This window comes from Entelurus aequoreus, linkage group LG10 (assembly GCF_033978785.1).
Source record: "Entelurus aequoreus isolate RoL-2023_Sb linkage group LG10, RoL_Eaeq_v1.1, whole genome shotgun sequence".
NCBI classification, from domain to species: Eukaryota; Metazoa; Chordata; class Actinopteri; order Syngnathiformes; family Syngnathidae; genus Entelurus; species Entelurus aequoreus.
Genome location: NC_084740.1, coordinates 36,907,395 through 36,927,590, shown reverse-complemented (window position 1 = coordinate 36,927,590; position 20,196 = coordinate 36,907,395). Strand labels below are relative to the sequence as shown.

The following is a 20,196-nucleotide window of genomic DNA, read 5'->3' as shown; positions in this document are numbered from 1 at the left end:
GTGCTGCCGAATGATAAAAGAGAATTGTGGGTGAGGATGAGGAGGAGGAAGGAGAAGAGGAGGCGGCCTGTGGCGATGGCTGATGTTAATCCTCTCAGGGAGAACTGGGAGACAAAGACCAGTTCTTTTTTCGGAAGCATCGACATGAATTTAATCTGCAGGTTTTACAGTCCAATCCCCGTTCAGGGCCCGGATCGGATTTATTTACTATTGACATGTAAGTCCATGTGATTCATGTGCGATATCACCGTGGTCGCATTTACTCAACACCTGAAACAACCTACATCGTTTACGACAAACAACCAGAGAACGTAGAAATTGTGTGTCATCGCTGTAGAGCTGAATCTGAAATAAAATGTGGAATAACGGGAAAAGTAGGAATTTTGTGGATGTAGAAAATTGTCAGCCAGAATCTTTCAATGCCACAAGGGTTTAAATAGTTCCAGGAGTATGAAAAAAAAGCGGTTTATTTCAAATACCATTTTTGGGATGACTATTGTGGACTTTCGTGGAAGCTGGGAGTTTTTGGACTGTCAGAAACACAGTTGTTCCTCATTTATTGCTGTTAGTTGGTTACGAACATGACCGCGATAAATACATTTTCGACAAGTAGGAATCAATTATATATCTAATATCTTCATAGCAAAGCATAAAAACTTTTAAAAACCTTCTAAATATGTTTTTCCAACATTAAAAGAGCTCTCTAGACATGAATAACACCATGTAGTCACCTTTACGCTCTTTTAATCCAGTATACCCCGCCTTCCGCCTGAATGCAGCTGAGATAGGCTCCAGCACCCCCCGCAACCCCGAAGGGAATAAGCGGTAGAAAATGGATGGATGGATAATAATGAGGCCTGAGGCTCAGCCAATCAGGGGCCACCATGCTGGTTGGTTTGGTCTCCTCTAGTGGCCAATACTACTGTAATATTGATATTTTTATTTTATTAAGTCATATCTATGCTTGAAAATGCTAAATTTAAGACCAAAAATTGTGGAGTATGCTTTGAAAAAATATCCCCCCAAAAATACGCAATGCGGTGAAGCCGCAATATGTAAAGCGTGATGCGGCAAGGGATGACTGTAGATAGCTTAAATGTTTGGAATTGTTTGAGAAATGTGGCCGTATTAAACATATTCATGTTTAAAATGGAATTTGTGTTAAGGGTAATGTGGTGAATGTTTTCATGTTGGAACGGTTTGAATCGGTTGAGGAATGTAGAACTTGTATAAAGTGTCCAAATAACTTTTAATGGGGATTTTTTTTTATCGTGGGGAAAGTGGAATCAGGGAAAATGTGAAGAGTACAGTCAATTTATGAGTTCAATTAGTTTTATGAATGAGCTGGTAACTCAAAACACTCATAATCATAATGGGGGACTTTAATATCCATATGAATACCCCATCGGACCCTCAGTGCGTGGCGCTCCAAACCATAATTGATAGCTGTGGTCTTACACAAATAATACATGAACCCACGCATCGCAACGGTAATACAATAGATCTAGTGCTTGTCAGGGGTGTCACCACCTCCAAAGTTATGATACTTCCATATACTAAAGTAATGTCCGATCATTACCTTATAAAATTTGAAGTTTTGACTCTTTGTCAACAAGCTAATAATAATAATAACTGCTATAGCGGCCGCAACATTAATGCTGCCACAACGATGACTCTTGCTGACCTACTGCCTTCGGTAATAGCACCATTCCCAAATTATGTCGGCTCTATTGATAAACTCACTAACAACTTTGACGATGCCTTGCGCGAAATTATTGAAAGTATAGCACCGCTAAAGCAAAAAAGGGCCCCTAAAAGGCGCACCCCATGGTTTACAGAAGAAATTAGAGCTCATAAATTATCATGTAGAAAACTGGAACGCAAATGGCGCGCGACTAAACTTGAGGTTTTCCATCAAGCATGGAGTGATAGTTTAATAACTTATAAACGCATGCTTACCTTAGCTAAAGCTAAATACTACTCAAATCTCATCCGCCTCAACAAAAACGATCCTAAATTTCTGTTTAGTACAGTAGCATCGCTAACCCAACAAGGGACTCCTCCCAGTAGCTCCACCCACTCGGCAGATGATTTTATGAATTTCTTTAATAAGAAAATTGAACTCATTAGAAAGGAGATTAAAGACAACGCATCCCAGCTACAACTGGGTTCTATTAACACAAATACGACTGTATATACGACGGACACTGCCCTCCAAAATAGTCTCTCTATTTTTGATGAAATAACATTAGAGGAATTATTACAGCGTGTAAGTGGGATAAAACAAACAACATGTTTACTTGACCCACTTCCTGGGAAACTTATCAAGGAACTGTTTGTATTATTAGGTCCATCAGTGTTAAATATTATAAACTTATCACTTTCCTCCGGCACTGTTCCCCTAGCATTCAAAAAAGCGGTTATTCATCCTCTGCTCAAAAGACCTAACCTCGATCCTGACCTCATGGTAAACTACCGACCGGTCTCCCACCTTCCGTTTATTTCCAAAATTCTCGAAAAAACTGTTGCACAGCAGCTAAATGAACACTTAGTGACTAACAATCTCTGTGAACCTTTTCAATCCGGTTTCAGGGCAAATCACTCTACGGAGACAGCCCTCGCAAAAATGACTAATGATCTATTGCTAACGATGGATTCTGATGCGTCATCTATGTTGCTGCTTCTTGATCTTAGCGCCGCTTTCGATACCGTCGATCATAATATTTTATTAGAGCGTATCAAAACACGTATTGGTATGTCAGACTTAGCCTTGTCTTGGTTTAACTCTTATCTTACTGACAGGATGCAGTGCGTCTCCCATAACAATGTGACCTCGGACTATGTCAAGGTAACGTGCGGAGTTCCCCAGGGTTCGGTTCTTGGCCCTGCACTCTTTAGTATTTACATGCTGCCGCTGGGTGACATCATACGCAAGTACGGTGTTAGCTTTCACTGTTATGCTGATGACACTCAACTCTACATGCCCCTAAAGCTGACCAACACGCCGGACTGTAGTCAGCTGGAGGCGTGTCTTAATGAAATTAAACAATGGATGTCCGCTAACTTTTTGCAACTCAACGCTAAGAAAACGGAAATGCTGATTATCGGTCCTGCTAGACACCAACATCTATTTAATAATACCACCTTAACATTTGACAACCAAACAATTAAACAAGGAGACTCGGTAAAGAATCTGGGTATTATCTTCGACCCAACTCTCTCGTTTGAGTCACACATTAAGAGTGTTACTAAAACGGCCTTCTTTCATCTCCGTAATATCGCTAAAATTCGTTCCATCTTGTCCACTAGCGACGCTGAGATCATTATTCATGCGTTCGTTACGTCTCGTCTCGATTACTGTAACGTATTATTTTCGGGCCTCCCTATGTCTAGCATTAAAAGATTACAGTTGGTACAAAATGCGGCTGCAAGGCTTTTGACAAAAACAAGAAAGTTTGATCATATTACGCCTATACTGGCTCACTTGCACTGGCTTCCTGTGCACTTAAGATGCGACTTTAAGGTTTTACTACTTACGTATAAAATATTACACGGTTTAGCTCCAGCCTATCTCGCCGATTGTATTGTACCATATGTCCCGACAAGAAATCTGCGTTCAAAGAACTCCGGCTTATTAGTGATTCCCAGAGCCAAAAAAAAGTCTGCGGGCTATAGAGCGTTTTCTATTCGGGCTCCAGTACTCTGGAATGCCCTCCCGGTAACAGTTAGAGATGCTACCTCAGTAGAAGCATTTAAGTCCCATCTTAAAACTCATTTGTATAATCTAGCCTTTAAATAGACCCCCCCTTTTTTAGACCAGTTGATCTGCCGTTTCTTTTCTTCTCTCCTCTTCTCCCCTGTCCCTTGCGAGGGGGAGTCGCATAGGTCCGGTGGCCATGGATGAAGTGCTGGCTGTCCAGAGCCGGGACCCCGGGTGGACCACTAGCCTGTGCATCGGTTGGGGACATCTCTGCGCTGCTGACCCGTCTCCGCTCGGGATGGTTTCCTGTTGGCCCCGCTGTGGACTGGACTCCCGCTGATGTGTTGGATCCACTGTGGACTGGACTTTCACAATGTTATGTCAGACCCACTCGACATCCGTTGCTTTCGGTCTCCCCTAGAGGGGGGGGGGTTACCCACATATGCGGTCCTCTCCAAGGTTTCTCATAGTCATTCACCGACGTCCCACTGGGGTGAGTTTTTCCTTGCCCGTATGTGGGCTCTGTACCGAGGATGTCGTTGTGGCTTGTACAGCCCTTTGAGACACTTGTGATTTAGGGCTATATAAATAAACATTGATTGATTGATTGATATCTCTACCATTGAAATTTATTAGTCAATTTAATCGGTTCTTGGCCTCCCAAAACAGCCCAATTTTAACATGTAACGTGCCTTTTAAAAATAGAAATAACATTTTAGATAAGAAATATTATATGAAAAACAATAGAAAATAATGTACTAACAGACAACTACAGTAGTTTTATGAAGTAATGTAATAATGTACAGAATTTATCTTGGAGAGTGGACTTCTTCGTTATCTCATTCCAACTGATTCTCTGTCAAATACACCCTCAGCAGCTTCTTCATATTTTTATGGATAAATGTCCACTGTTTAGGTATGATTTTATTGTCTTTGGCTTGCACAAAAACTGCCACCTGTTTCAGTATTGTCCAAAATAGCAGTACTACGCTCGAACGCCTCAACATGTTTTTAATCATTTCTTTCTTTAATAAAAATAAATGATAAATGGGATATACTTGTATGCGCTTTTCTACCTTCAAGGTACTCAAAGCGCTTTGACAGTATTTCCACATTCACCCATTCACACACACATGCACACACTGATGGCGGGAGCTGCCATGCAAGGCGCTAACCAGCAGCCATCAGGAGCAAGGGTGAAGTGTCTTGCCCAAGGACACAACGGACGTGACTAGGATGGTAGAAGGTGGGGATTGAACCCCAGTAACCAGCAACCCTCTGATTACTGGCCCGGCCACTCGTCTTTAATTCTGTGAATATCATTTACTACTTCTCGGCGCTATCCTTTACGCTCACTTTCTACATTTTCAATATTGGGAAAAACAAAGTAATGTTGACCTCTTTCTTTTCTTTCTTTCTTTTAGTTTATTTCGAACATGAACACATTTACATCATAATACATCACACAATTTCATATCATTTCATTTACATCATGCCCGAAAAGGAGTAGGAAGAAGCAAAGCTTATTTAATCCTACCCCTTTCCCACTTCAAAGCGTTTACAATTATATAAAATCATTTACTGACCTTTTTATATAATAAAATAACATCTATGAATTAGTATATACAACAGTTTGTAATATATAATTAATTAATTCAGTCATTATTAACATACTGAGATGAAGAATATTTTCAATAAGGTTGGAAGTTTTTCTCAAAATTCTTCTTCTTTGTACTTTGTAAGCACTATTGATTTAAACAACCTCTTAAACTGGATCATGTCAGTACAATTTTTAACTTCTTTACTTAATCCATTCCATAATTTAATTCCACATACTGTTATGCTAAAAGTTTTAAGTGTTGTACGTGCATATAAATGTTTTAAATTATTTTTTCCTCTAAGGTTATATTTCTCCTCTTTAGTTGAGAAAAAATGTTGTACATTCTTTGGTAGCAGGTTATAGATTGCTTTGTACATCATTTTAGCTGTTTGCAATTTTACCAAATCACCAAACTTTAATATTTTTGACTTAATAAATAAAGTGTTTGTATGTTCTCTATATCCAACATTATGTATTATTCTAACTGATCTTTTTTGTAACATGGTTAACGAATGTAGTGCACATTTGTAGTTATTTCCCCATATTTCTGCACAATAACTCAGATATGGTAACACTAGTGAGCAGTAGAGAATATGAAGTGATTTTTGGCCCAGAACGTGTTTTGTTTTATTCATTATTGAAATGTTTTTTGCCACCTTATGTTGTATGTTTTGTATATGAGATTTCCAGTTCATTTTATCATCTATTAATACTCCCAAAAATCTGGTTTCTTTTACCCTTTCGATGTCTATTCCGTCTATTTGTATTTGCGTATGATGCTCTTTCCTACTATTACCAAATAGCATTATTTTAGTTTTACTGAGATTCAAAGATAGTCTGTTTTTGTCAAACCATCTTTTTAATTTGTTCATTTCTTCTGTTACTATTTGTATTATCTTCTGTGTGTTCTCTCCTGAACAGAAAGCAGTTGTATCATCTGCAAATAAAACTAACTTTAAGTCCTTTGTAACTTTACAAATGTCGTTTATATAAAGATTAAACAATTTTGGTCCCAGTATTGATCCCTGCGGCACACCACAGGATATATCTAGCCGTGTTGACATATTTTCACCCATCTTCACATATTGCTTCCTGTTGGTTAAATAGCTTCTTACCCAGTTCAATACCAAACCTCTGATGCCATATCATTCTAATTTTTGTATTAAAATATCATGATTAATTGTGTCAAATGCTTTTGTTAAGTCCATGAATACTGCTGCCGCACATTCTTTACCATCTATTGCATTGGTAATTTCCTCTGTTATTTTAATTAATGCTATTGATGTTGAGATATTTGCTCGAAATCCATATTGGTTCTCCACGAGCGTCCCACTTTTGTTAATAAACAAATCTAATCGACTATTGAATAATTTTTCCATGATTTTGGAGAATTGTGGAAGTAATGAAACTGGTCTGTAGTTAGTAAACTGGTGTACGTCTCCATTCTTGTAGATTGGTACGACTTTTGCAATTTTCATTTTGTCTGGGAATTTTCCGGTTAAAAATGATACATTGGTGATATATGCCAGAGGTTCTGAAATGTCTTCTATAACCTTTTTTATCGTTACCATATCTATTCCATGACAGTCGGTTGAAGTCTTGGATTTACAATTTTGATTATTTCTTCTTTTGTTACACTTTTAAGAAACATGGAATTGGGATTTCTGTCTATGAGCTCACTCAAGTCCTCAACTGACCCATCATCTACATTTGGAATTCTTTGATCCAGATTTGTTCCGATATTAACAAAATAATCATTGAAACGTTCAGCTATTTGGTTCATATTGTCATTTTTTGTATGTCCATCTAGAAAGTACTGGGGGTAATCTTTCTTAGCACCATTTTTAATGATGCTATTTAGGTTGTCCCATGTTGCTCTCATGTTGTTTTTGTTCTTGTTTAATAATTGACTGTAGTATTCCTTCTTACATGTTCGTAGTATACCAATTAGCTTGTTTTTATATTTCTTATACTTATTTTCTGCCTCTATAGATCTTTGTGTTATAAATATTCGATACAATGTGTTTTTTTTGTGACAAGCATTTTTCAGTCCTTTTGTCATCCACGGTTGGTTGTTTTTCTTTTGCTTCTTACTACGTTCTTTCCATGGGCAATGTTTATCATAGAGTGTTAGAAAGGTGTTGACAAAATTCCCATATGCATCATCTACATCATCTTCATTAAAGACATTGTCCCAATTTTGTTTCCTCAGATCCTTCTTGAAGAAAATCATTCCTTCCTCTGTACATAGTCTTTGAAATGTCTTTTTGTCAATGTTCTTCTTCCTGTAGTTCCCATCATAAATAGTAAAGACTAGCAGATGGTCGCTGATGTCGGTTGTTAACAGTCCACTTGTTATATTATTATCAAAGACATTCGTGAATATATTGTCAATAAGTGTAGCACTGTGACTTGCAATTCTGGTTGGCCTTGTGATTTGAGGATACAAACTCATACTATACATTGTATCTGTGAAATCATTAATGGACTTTTGCTTGTTGGGGTTCAAGAGATCAATGTTGACGTCTCCACATAAAAAGAGTACTTTTTGACTGATTCCATTGAAAGTTCCCTTAATCCAGTCTTCAAATCCTTCAATACTTCAGTTTGGTGCCCTATATATACAACTGATCAATACATTTCTATTTCTTTCATGACATATCTCAATGGTTATACACTCTAAAACATTGTCAATAGCCAGTGACATGTCTTTTACCACCTTGTAATGCACCTCTACCTATAAGATAATGTTAGCAACTAAATTGCAGTAGTTGAGCATCAAAAAACAGGATAAAATTAACATAATAAATAGAACGATTTTGGCCAGTCAGACATTTGTGTACTGTACTTAGGTCCTGAGAGCGCATATTTTGAAATGATTGCAGTATTTACCTGCTTACAGATATTTTCTTCTTTTCACACTGTACATTCACCTTCTGGGACATATACATATATTTACATATATAAATTTATACATATATAAATACATACATTACATACATAACGGCCTTCTTTCATCTCCGTAATATCCCTAAAATTCGTTCAATTTTGTCTACTACGACGCTGAGATCATTATTCATGCGTTCGTTACGTCTCGTCTCGATTACTGTAACGTATTATTTTCACGTCTCCCTATGTCTAGCATTAAAAAATTACAGTTGGTACAAAATGCGGCTGCTAGACTTTTGACAAGAACAAGAAAGTTTGATCATATTACGCCTATACTGGCTTCCTGTGCACTTAAGATGTGACTTTAAGGTTTTACTACTTACGTATAAAATACTACACGGTCTAGCTCCAGCCTATCTTGCTGATTGTATTGTACCATATGTCCCGGTCAGAAATCCGCGTTCAAAGAACTCCGGCTTATTAGTGATTCCCAGAGCCCCAAAAAAGTCTGCGGGCTATAGAGCGTTTTCTATTCGGGCTCCAGTACTCTAGAATGCCCTCCCGGTAACAGTTAGAGATGCTACCTCAGTAGAAGCATTTAAGTCCCATCTTAAAACTCATTTGTATACTATAGCTTTTAAATAGACCCCCTTTTTAGACTAGTTAATCTGCCGTCTCTTTTCTGCTCTGCCCCCCTCTCCTTCGTGGAGGGGGGGGGCACAGATTCGGTGACCACAGATGAGGCGCTAGCTGTCCAAAGTCGGGACCCAGGGTGGACCACTCATCTGTGCATAAATTGGGGACATCTCTGCGCTGCTGACCTGTCTCCGCTCAAGATGATCTCCTGCTGGCCCCACTACGGACTGGACTCTCACTATTATGTTAGATCCACTATGGACTGGACTCTTCACTATTATGTTAGATCCACTATGGACTGCACTCTCACAATATTATGCTAGATCCACTCGACGTCCATTGCACCGGTCGCCCAGGGCGGGTGGGGGGTTCCCACATCTGTGGTCCCCTCCAAGGTTTCTCATTGTTATCCCACTGGGTTGAGTTTTCTCTTGCCCTGATGTGGGATCTGAGCCGAGGATGTCGTTGTGGCTTGTGAGCCGGGTAGAGTTAAAGAGAAAACTCACTGTTGTCGCTGTTCTCGTCCTTGTTTCCGTTGATGGTTCCATCAGGCTGCATCTGCAGGAAGAAGCCCTGCTCGCTGAAGAGTCGCGTCACGATACCCTTCAGCTGCGGCTCTGAAACACAATATACACACTCTCAAAATACAGTTTGGGATCAACGTTTGAGTGCTCCAAAGGCATCAGCGCCCTTTTTTGTCCACTTTGAACACTCTCAGCACATTTATTATTCAGGCGCAGGATTATATTTGACGTTAGCGCAGTAGCTACATGTGTCGTCACGTTAGTGGCCATTCAGTGCTTTTCTGTGTTCTGACACAGGCTCGCTTCACTCTGACATCCTTTAAGTTTGTTGCGTCTAGAGATGTACCAGCCCTAACGGTAAACTGCAGTAAAATTCCAGACGGTATGTATTACCGTTTAACATTTTTAGAATTGATAAACTGCTCATTTCCTGAAGAAGTATATATCTGCCTATTTTCACAAATACAACAATTGACTTTCAATGTTGGCGACTACAAAGCCATATTTTCATTTTAAAACCATTAAACCAATAATGAAGACATCATTTTACTCAGTCATATCTTTTCATCATCATGATTTTTGTAAAAATGTACATTGTTTTATTCCTCTATCAAGTTTGTTCCATAAACTAACACTTTTGATTGAAATACTTTATTTCCATTGTAACTGTTCTAAATCTAGATTTACTAAAACTCTCAGTTCCTTTGTGATTATAATTACTTTCTCTTTTTACAAATCTGTTTGGAATGTTGTTTGGTGGAAATGTACATGATGTTTAGGATGTAAAACTACAAATTCGCCACACCTAGTGTGGGTGTGACAATCATGGGTACTTTAACTTAACTTAACTTCATGAAATTTCAATAGGTTTAACTGTAACTGTTTGAATACTGGGTTTGTGGGTTCCCTGCTTGCATTTCCAGTAACGATTCTTACGGTTCTCTTCTGCAAAAGGAAGATTGGGTTTAAATATGTTTTACAGGAACTACCCCACACTTCAATACGGTATGTTAGATATGGAACAATCAGTGAGTTATACAACATATACAATGATGTTTGATTGAGCAATTCCTTTAATTTGTGTAAAATAGCCATAGTTTTAGATATTTTAATCTTTGTATCATTCATTTGTGATTATCAACAAGGATACAAAAGACATCGACTTCTTTTCGATTACTCAATCTATTATTACAACCCAGGAAAGCTACTTGCGGTAGCAGCCGTCCATGACAAAAAGTCAGGCCATTCCTCCACCGTCTCCAATGCCATTGTTGTGCCGCAACCAGTGGCGACTGCTGTCCGCCTGACTTGCCAAGCTATGCTGGAGTCCAGGAACACATTGTGACAGCAATGGGTGGTAAAATGCTAAATTAAAAATGTTCCTTATAAATATTAAAATTAATATGGTGAAAAAGTGAATATTGTGTCCTAGCCTCAAGCTTTTTACATTGTTGAAATGAAATGTTGGCAAAGCCCAAACGACCACCTCTGTGTGTCACCAAAGTATCCACAGCATGTAGAAATCTGCGTACGTGAAGCATAAAGTTGGCATGGGGCAGCGCACATTTCCACGTCCAGTTCACTCTTGATACATCTCATCTTTAAGCCTGGGCCGATAACACATTTTGCTGGACGATATATTGACCTACAAATTATTGCAGACATATAATTACCTTTTTTTTGAGACCAAATTAACCATTGATGTAGTGATGTAATGATAATACATAATAATAATGCAATTATAACCTTTCAAATGCAATACATTTGTATTTCTCATATCTTAACATGGGAATTGGAGTGTAAACTTTTAAATATCCATGTTTAATAAAACAAACAAATAATAAAAAAAATAAAGTATACTCTGTTAGCAAATTTTTGCATAAAAGAAGAATCCCAACCAAAAGCAATTGAATAGGTTCTGTCGCTGTTAGGGGGTGGAGGACCCTCGAACATACACAACTAAACAATAAATAATATAATATCATACAATATAAAATCATTACAACCAAAATGATCACCGTATTGTTGAATTTGCTCTAAAAGGAACCTCTAAAGATACACACACTAAGTTCTTCCATTTTAATTTGTAAACGTTTACGAATGTTTTTTTTAATAAATGCAAATTGGGTGATCGGTTGTTTCACTTGCGGTTTTTGTGACGTCGCAGGAGCTCACTTACAGTTGAACAAAGTCGTTGTCGGTCTGTTTCAACACCACAGAATATTTGCGGGGCAGCCTGGCTCGGTTGGTAGCGCGGTCGTTCTAGCAACTTGAGGGTTCTAGGTTCGATTCCTGTTTCCACCGTCCTAGTCACTGCCGTTGTGTCTTTGGGCAAGACACTTTAGCCACCTGCTCTAAGTGCTCCCCATCCATCCATCCATCCATCCATCTTCTTCCACTTCTCCGAGGTAGGGTCGCCGGGGCAGCAGCCTAAGCAGGGAAGCCCAGACTTACATCTCCCCAGCCACTTCTTCCAGCTCTTCTAGGGGGATCCCGAGGCATTCCTAGGCCAGCCGGGAGACATAGTCTTCCCAACGTGTCCTGGGTCGTTCCCGTGGCCTCCTACCGGTCGGACGTGCCTTAAACACCCCCCTAGGGAGGCGTTCGGGTGGCATCCTGATCAGATGCCCGAACCACCTCATCCGGCTCCTCTCGATGTGGAGGAGCAGCAGCTTTACTTTGAGCAGAGCTTCTCACCCTATCTCTAAGGGAGAGCCCCGCCACCCGGCGGAGGAAACTCATTTCGGCCGCTTGTACCCGTGATCTTGTCCTTTCGGTCATGACCCAAAGCTCATGACCATTGGTGAGGATGGGAATGTAGATCGACCGGTAAATTGAGAGCTTTGCCTTCCGGCTCAGCTCCTTCTTCACCACAACGGATCGATACAGCGTCCGCATTACTGAAGACGTCGCACCAATCCGCCTGTCGATCTCACGATCCACTCTTCCCTCACTCGTGAACAAGACTCCGAGGTACTTGAACTCCTCCACTTGGGGCAAGTTCTCCTCCCCAACCCGGATATGGCACTCCACCCTTTTCCAGGCGAGAACCATGGACTCAGACTTGGAGTTGCTGATTCCCATCCCAGTCGCTTCACACTCTGCTGCGAACCGATCCTGTGAGAGCTGGAGATCTTGGCCAGATGAAGTACTATTTAACTAAATGAAAATTAAATAATACCATTATAAAACAGTGGATTAAGAATCAGTTGTCATTATGACATACATCTGAGCTGAAGATCCTGGCCAGATGAAGCCATCAGGACCACATCATCTGCAAAAAATAGAGACCTAATCTTGCAGCCACCAAACCGGATCCCCTCAACGCCCTGACTGTGCCTAGAAATTCTGTCCATAAAAGTTATTAACAGAATCGGTGACAAAGGGCAGCCTTGGCGGAGTCCAACCCTCACCGGAAACGTGTCCGACTTACCGCCGGCAATGTGGACCAAGCTTTGACACTGATCGTACAGGGAGCGGACCGCCACAATCAGACAGTCCGATACCCCATACTCTCTGAGCACTCCCCACAGGACTTCCCGAGGGACATGGTCGTATGCTTTCTCCAAGTCCACAAAGCACATGTAGACTGGTTGGGCAAACTCCCATGAACCCTCTGCCGAGAGTATAGAGCCGGTCCACAGTTCCACGACCAGGACGAAAACCACATTGTTCCTACTGAATCTGAGGTTCGACTATCCGGCGTAGCCTCCTCTCCAGTACACCTGAATAGACCTTACCGGGAAGGCTGAGGTGTGCTCCCCACACTAGTTTAAATGTAACTTAATGGTGTAGATAATGGATTTCATTATGTAAAGCGCTTTGTGTCTCACTGGCACACATTGATGGCGGACGCTCCCTTTCCCTCTCCTTTATCTCTCCTGCTTGCTTCTTTGTTTTGTCTTAACTTTCTTGTTGCTTCTTTTTACACTGCTCTCCAAATCCAAACAATGGAACTAATTAACTTGCTTCTCAACAAAAATGACAAGATCTTGGGTTTGGGGAAAACCTGCCTGTCTTGATGGAGCGGTTGTTGCTGGACACACGACGGACTCTTGGGAGAAGAAGGAGTGCAGAGTGCCTGGTGACCCTGTCAGTCGGGGACGTTGAAGATATCCACCGATTCGGAATTATGACAACAGGACATCTGCTGATTGGAGTAAGCGTTTTTTATGGTTTGTCGACAAATTGGAAGTTGCTGGCAGCCTTCAAAGTACCCCAAAGCTGCCACAAATGATTGGAGAATGCGGGAAGAACTGTGGACACTTTGTGATTTGGATAACATCGGACCGTCTGCCCTGCAGGATGAATTTGAGGACCAGTAATAGACAATTAAGAGTGAAAAGCACATTTTATTTTCACTCGCATACAAAACATTCTAACTTGGATTGCTTCCCTGGCTTTGAGACTCTCCCGAAGGACAGTGCGGCGAAGAAACAACAAACTCCCTTCTTGTCTCTCATGGCCACACACCTTTTGTTGTTGACTTTGGACTGAATGGTGGTTGCAAGAGCAGGCTTACACACACACACACACACACATTCATCCACGAAAAATACACGCCACACAAACACATACCCAAGCCCCCATCCCACGCCTTTGATGCTTCACCCCACGTGATTGGGGTGATGGACGGCTGAGCCGCGCTTTAGATAGCAGCAGCCTGCCACCGTAGTCCCCACTCATTGCCCTCTGTTGCAAGTTTTGTGGATTCTATGTAACATGTTTATGTGTGCTTATGGCTATTGAGGTTTTTTTTCTTGGCCTCAGCCTGGACCTCCTCCCCAGAAACCCAGTTTGAGACCAAACCTTTTTTTACTCATCCCCCCACAGCGTTGACCTTTTTCCCACCTTTTTAAGGGGAAGTTGGCTTCTGTATGTCTGCTCTTGAATGGTATTGTGCTGAAAATCTGAATTCCCCTTCGGGAACCAATGAAGTAAACGAACGAGAGAAAAAACACTATATAAATATACTTCAATTATAACGGTGAAGTTGATATCAATAACTTTGTGCAAAAACAGCACAGCCTTTATGTTTAATGTAAATACTCTATTTTAGTTGCTAAGACAGCAATGTGTTTATGAAAATTTAGATTGTAGTATGACATTTCTTATTGGAAAATTACGTTAATGCCTCTTGTTTTCATGTTACCACATTTTTCCGATCATTTTAATTTAATATGGTAATACGAACCATCAGGAGTTTTACAGCGGTTATCATTATTACCGTTTATATGCATATAGTGACCACGCTTGTAACAATAACAAAGCATGTATGACGCTTCAAATTATACAGACTTTATTCATTGGCTTATCGAATATTGGCCCAGGCCTACTCATCTTCGAAGTGAAAAAGGGCGGAAGCCAGGTTTTTTTTTTTGCGTCCAACATAGAAACATTCTGTTGTGTTCCGCCTCAGTGCCATTGAGCAAAAACTCAGAACTCTGCAACCAGCTGGTTAGATGATGCTCCACATGACAATGTGGGCCAGGAGTACTTAACACTGGCAGAAATAGACCAAAACACACTGAGGCCAATGTGGAGCACACGCACACAAAATCCTCAGGTCCGCCTGGTTGGTCCTGGACTGAGTTCACACCTGACCAAAGGAAGTTAATATTAGCAGAGCAAACTGTCTCTACAACCCGCAGGTGTGAACGCATCCTAACAGAGGTCTCGGCCCACCGCACCTCACGTTTGTTTGCATGCGTGCTTTTGAAAAGGTCTTCTCCTCTAAAAGTTGCCTTCTGCTTCTCCAGGAGGGTGTAACAAAAATGTGAGAATCCCAGGGCAAAGTGTGGATGTTTAACTGGAGTTGTTGTACTTTGTGTCATTTTGAAGCGAACTGTGTCACGTCCCTTTAAGAAGCTGTCGCCACGGAAACGCTGCAGCTCATAAATGTGTAACATGAAAGCTGTCAGATGTGCTGACATTATTTCTCCGGAGAAAAAAAATGTGATCTCACAATGAGAGCCTTCTGTTTTTTTCTTTCAAGTGAACCCAAAACAGAAAGTATTCTTAAAAATTAAGCGTGAAACTACGGTAGGGGCTAACGATGTCCTAATACAACCTTTTCACTTGTGATACGATACCGATATTGTAACTTTGAGTGTTAGCCCGTACCGATATTAATCCGATATATATACATACTTTTATTATGTTGTAGTGTGGAATGTTAGAAAAAGTTTGATCAAGTAAAACTACTCAAAGAACAATGGTATGTATGAAAACCCTAACCTTATAATGTAGTAACGCTTTTGAAGTCAAGTGTTAAAGGTGACCTACTAAGCAAAATCAACTTTTCTTTCCTATTTGTACTGGTTTTTGTCACGACAGGGTTTTCGCAGCTTACTGCGGGGTTCGTTCTCCCGGGATGCAGACGGACCACTCCGGACAAAGCGTGCAGGTAGGAACATGATTTATTCCTCAAAATATCAAAGTAGTACCAAAAACGGAAAACAAGTCGCACTCGAAACTAATGCTACTATTTAGCATGGACTATGGACAAGGAATACTCACTAGCTGTGGCATGAACAAACAAAACTTACGTAGCAGGTTGCATGAAGCAAAGAATGATGCCAGGCCGGCTGACTGGCAAAGGCAAGCTTAAATAATGCCTCTGATTAGTGCTCGGGAAGCAGGTGAGCGGGCGAACACTAATCAGAGACAGGTGGAAATAATAAGTAACCATGGTAACTAAAACAAACAAGGGTGCATAAAAACAGGAACTAATAGAGTCCAAAACTAACAGAACATAACAAAACATGACAGTTTTTGTGTATTTGGGATCTGCAAAGAACCCTAAAAATGTGAAATAAAACCATGGAGGCCTGGCGCAGACATTTATAACCCAGCAGGCACAAGACATTAAAACAACGTTGAGAACTTGTTGAATTTTTTATTTAAAAAAAAAATACTGCTACATACCGTCATTCGGACTAAAAATACCACAATATCAGTTTTCCCACAATATGATACGTTTAATTTGTGTTTTGGTGACATATAGTGGCCAGAATAATGTATTAAGTTAAGTTCATGATGCAGACACGTTTGTTACTGTATACTTTCCAATGAGCTTCTGCCTTGGAGACTTTGTATGTGTAAGTAATATGCAACTATAAATATTTAACATTAGTTTATATTAACACATGTGGTATTTTAGACTGCAATATTGTTTAATTAAGGACATGTATTATGTATGTCTAGCTTGTGTGCTATTTTGTGCTGAGCTATGGCGTAGCTGCTAGCTCCTAGTAGCCTATAGCCTTTCATGTTTAGCTTTTTATAAATGACTTGAGTAAAACAGAAGAAAATGGCTTATATGAGAACATTTAAATGGCTGTGTAGTAAACAGGCTGCAGGACTGATTGTATCGGACCGATATCCGATATGAATGTTGGGTCGGGACATCTCTAAGGGACATTACACATCTTAAAGTTGGCCAATATGAGAGTACAATATGATAGAAAAGCCAGTATGTATTTTATAAGTTTATGTCTGACGTCCGACAGTGTTGCCGCGCCAACCCACCTGGTTTCCGTCTCACCGGTTTCTTCTTCCCGCTGCAGAAGCGAACTTTGCTAAAGACGCTGAAGATGTGTCGCTCGCACAAAGACCTCGGGTCCTTGCTGGGACTCGAGCGCCTCTTGTTGGTGGCGACCTTTTCGCTGTTGGACTCGCGGGCTTGCCGCTTCTGTCGGATCAGGGAGCTGGCGATGGCCGCCGCCATCTCCCTGCGAGGCGGCGCTCGGTCTCACAGCAGCGCGAGCATCGTGTCCGCAGAGCGCTCGAAGGGAGGATGCCGCTCCTGCTTGGCGGTGGCTTTACTTGGTGCGCTTCATCCTTTCCTTTCCATGACAAAATCCACGATTCAGCTCGTTGGGAGAAAAGTGGACATCTTGACTCTTCTTTGTCCCGCCGCTGGAGGGCGATAAAAATATCAGTCATAAGCGTAAGAATAGTTTCTTGCTCCTTGATCGATCCTTTGCTGTGGTGACGACTCTGATGTTTCCAACGTTGAGGAGACGTTTATGAAGTTAGACGCGAGCAAGCCGTCCGGTGCATGCTGGGTAGGCACAAAGAAGATGCGGCACAAAAAAGAAGCCGTGCTTTAACCATCAATATTCATGAGGACAGCAGCGAGCAATCTACACGCCTCGCAGGATGTTCTCGCCGCTTCAACTTCAGCGAGCACGATGCAGCCAAGTTGACCGGACGATGGCGTCGCTCAAACATGCGGCAGCTTTGACACGGCCCCGATGCGCCACTCTGCTCAGGTGGTGGTGGTGGTGGTGGTCCTCGTCGCGGGCTGCGAGCTGCTGAGTGTGGAGGGGTGCCGAGAGACGAGGACGAAGAGGGGCGAGAAAGAGAGCGAGAGAGAGAGAAAGAGAGAGAGAGGGAGAGAGAGAGAGGGGCGGGAGGTGGAGGTGTGGAAGAAGCTCCTAAAAATAGTCAGCCTGATGTTTCATGTTGCTCCCACATCACGTCGTTCCGTGCCTCGTGGGAAGCATCTTCTTCACTTTGTTGAAAAAGAATTGTCCTTCCACTCCAATGAGTGCGTTGGACAGATGAGGAAATCAAAAAGGATCGAATTCAATGCGGTCTCCTCAAAAAGGACGTCGGAGGAGCACCTTGAACGCACCTCCAGGCAGTCTATGGCGCCTTCCGTCTGCATTGAACATCTGCAGCTTTGAGATGTTTGAAGAGCCTGCACGCTTACATAAGACGTCTTCACGGCTGCTGCAGTGAAGACTCGTGAACATCTCGTCAAGGATGAATAACCATCGGGTCCAAAGAAGGAGGAAAAAAATGTACTTCCCCTGGATAAATTAATAGACGTCCTCACAAATATTAATATAAATTGCTTGTAATCCGACACGTGACTTCTTCCCGAAAGTGAAAACCAGCGGTGGTCAACCAAGACAAGATGGCCGTTGTACAGCAAGCAGCGCGCAAATTCGTACAAAAGAGGCTTAAATCTTCCTGCTGCAAAAATGCAAACTATTCAATAGAATCTATCCTTACACTTTATCAAAAAAAGATTTGTCGATTGTGTTCGATTCTCTTCATTCCGCACTCCATCCAGCTGTATAATCACTCGCCATACAGCAATAGATGATATTATATATATATATATATATATATATATATATATATATATATATATATATATATATATATATATATATATATATATATATATATATATATATATATATATATATATATATATATATATATATATATATATATATATATATATATATATAATTACTATTACCTGACACCTTCTATGTCGGCTACTTCTTTGTTTTTAATGTCCATTTTCTGCTGGATTTTCTCTCTATTTTATGCTGCAGCTGTCACATATACTGTAATATTGTACATGGTAATTGTTATATATTGTATATATGATATAGACATAATATATCAGTATATATAATATACTGAACATATATTATGTAAATATTACGTATATATGTTATATCTCTATATTTAGTCTATTTATGCTTGCATTGTCCTTTCCATCCTTACACTTTCCATCATTGTAACTGAGCTACTGTGTGGAACAATTTCCCTTGTGGATCATTAAAGTTTGTCTAAGTCTAAGTCTAAGATATGAAGGATTATGTCAAACTATTGTGCTCCAGACATAATTCTATATGACAAAACAGATGAAAACTTGGAAAAGCATAGAGTAGGGGTGTAACGGTACACAAAAATTTCGGTTCGGTACGTACCTCGGTTCAGAGGTCACAGTTCGGTTCATTTTCGGTACAATAAGAAAACGACAAAATTTAAATTTTTTGGTTATTTATTTACCAAATTTGTAAACAATGGCTTTATCCTTTTAACATTGGGAACACTATAATAATTCTGCCCACGTTAATCAACATTAAACTGCCTCAAGTTGTTGCTCAGATTAAATAAAATGACAAAACTTTTTTTCTACATATAAAAAGTGCAACATTAAACAGTTTCAAGTCAACTCATCATGCTTAATTTATTACAGCATTTGGGAAGCCTGTAGTTGATTTTTATAATGTAAATGTTATATTTTTATCAACATGTGATAGCAGGGACCCTGCCATTCAAAACTAGGCTGCTACATTACTAATGATTAATGTAACTATAGCTGAAAAAATAGTACAATAGCAATAGGAGAGACTACACACACATGCGCTCTGAATACGCACTGCTGATTGGCTGTTACCGCTTTTTGTGTAACCAATCAGATGGTTGTGTGGGTGGGACAATGCTGGGTGCTGAGACAGAGGCAGAAGAAGCAAAGCAGCTTGTTAAGACTTTAGCTTAGAAACTCGTTCGGTACACCTCCAAACCGAACCGAAACCCCCGTACCGAAACGGTTCAATACAAATACACGTACTGTTACACCCCTAGCATAAAGTTCTACAACTTATTTGTGTGTGTCTGGGGCAAGGAAATTGGTATCAAGACTCTCCCGGATAAATCATGCATCGTTTTTGCTCGTGTAAGGTTGCATTTCATGATTTAACTATGCGTCTACTGCCATGTTTGTTGAGTGGCGTGTTTTTCCCGTCTTTATCAAAATAGAACTAAAGATGTCAACATTGTGTATGTGCTGAAAGATTCATTTATGATTGTTGCCTTTGTAAAAGCTTAACTCGTTTAGGTTTTGCTCACATTTGCGCACATATATTCATTGGGCGGCACGTGAGCCAGACGTGATGTCAGTAACATCCCAGCAATATCAAGCATTAAATGCATTGGCAAAAAAACAACAACTTTTTGTGCCTTTGCCTTGATTGATTGATTGAATGAGTTTAGTTTATTTCGAACATAAACACACTTACAGTATAATTTCA

The 20,196-nt window shown here is 40.4% G+C and overlaps 1 protein-coding gene across 2 annotated transcripts in view; it reads right to left on the bottom strand.

Moving 5' to 3' along the window:
* Window positions 1-20,196, bottom strand: part of LOC133658547 (fibroblast growth factor 12-like) — an 82,352-nt gene that overhangs the window by 25,762 nt on the left and 36,394 nt on the right. The window contains exons 1-2 of one of the 2 annotated variants that reach the window (XM_062060709.1): window positions 16,880-17,244; window positions 9,332-9,442 (exon numbers count right to left, since the gene is read on the bottom strand). In XM_062060709.1, the coding sequence (XP_061916693.1) occupies window positions 9,332-9,442; window positions 16,880-17,078 (310 nt within the window). In that variant the 5' untranslated portion in view covers window positions 17,079-17,244. Of the gene's footprint in view, window positions 1-9,331; window positions 9,443-16,879; window positions 17,245-20,196 lie in introns of those variants that run through there. The other variant, XM_062060708.1, reaches the window with a different exon arrangement.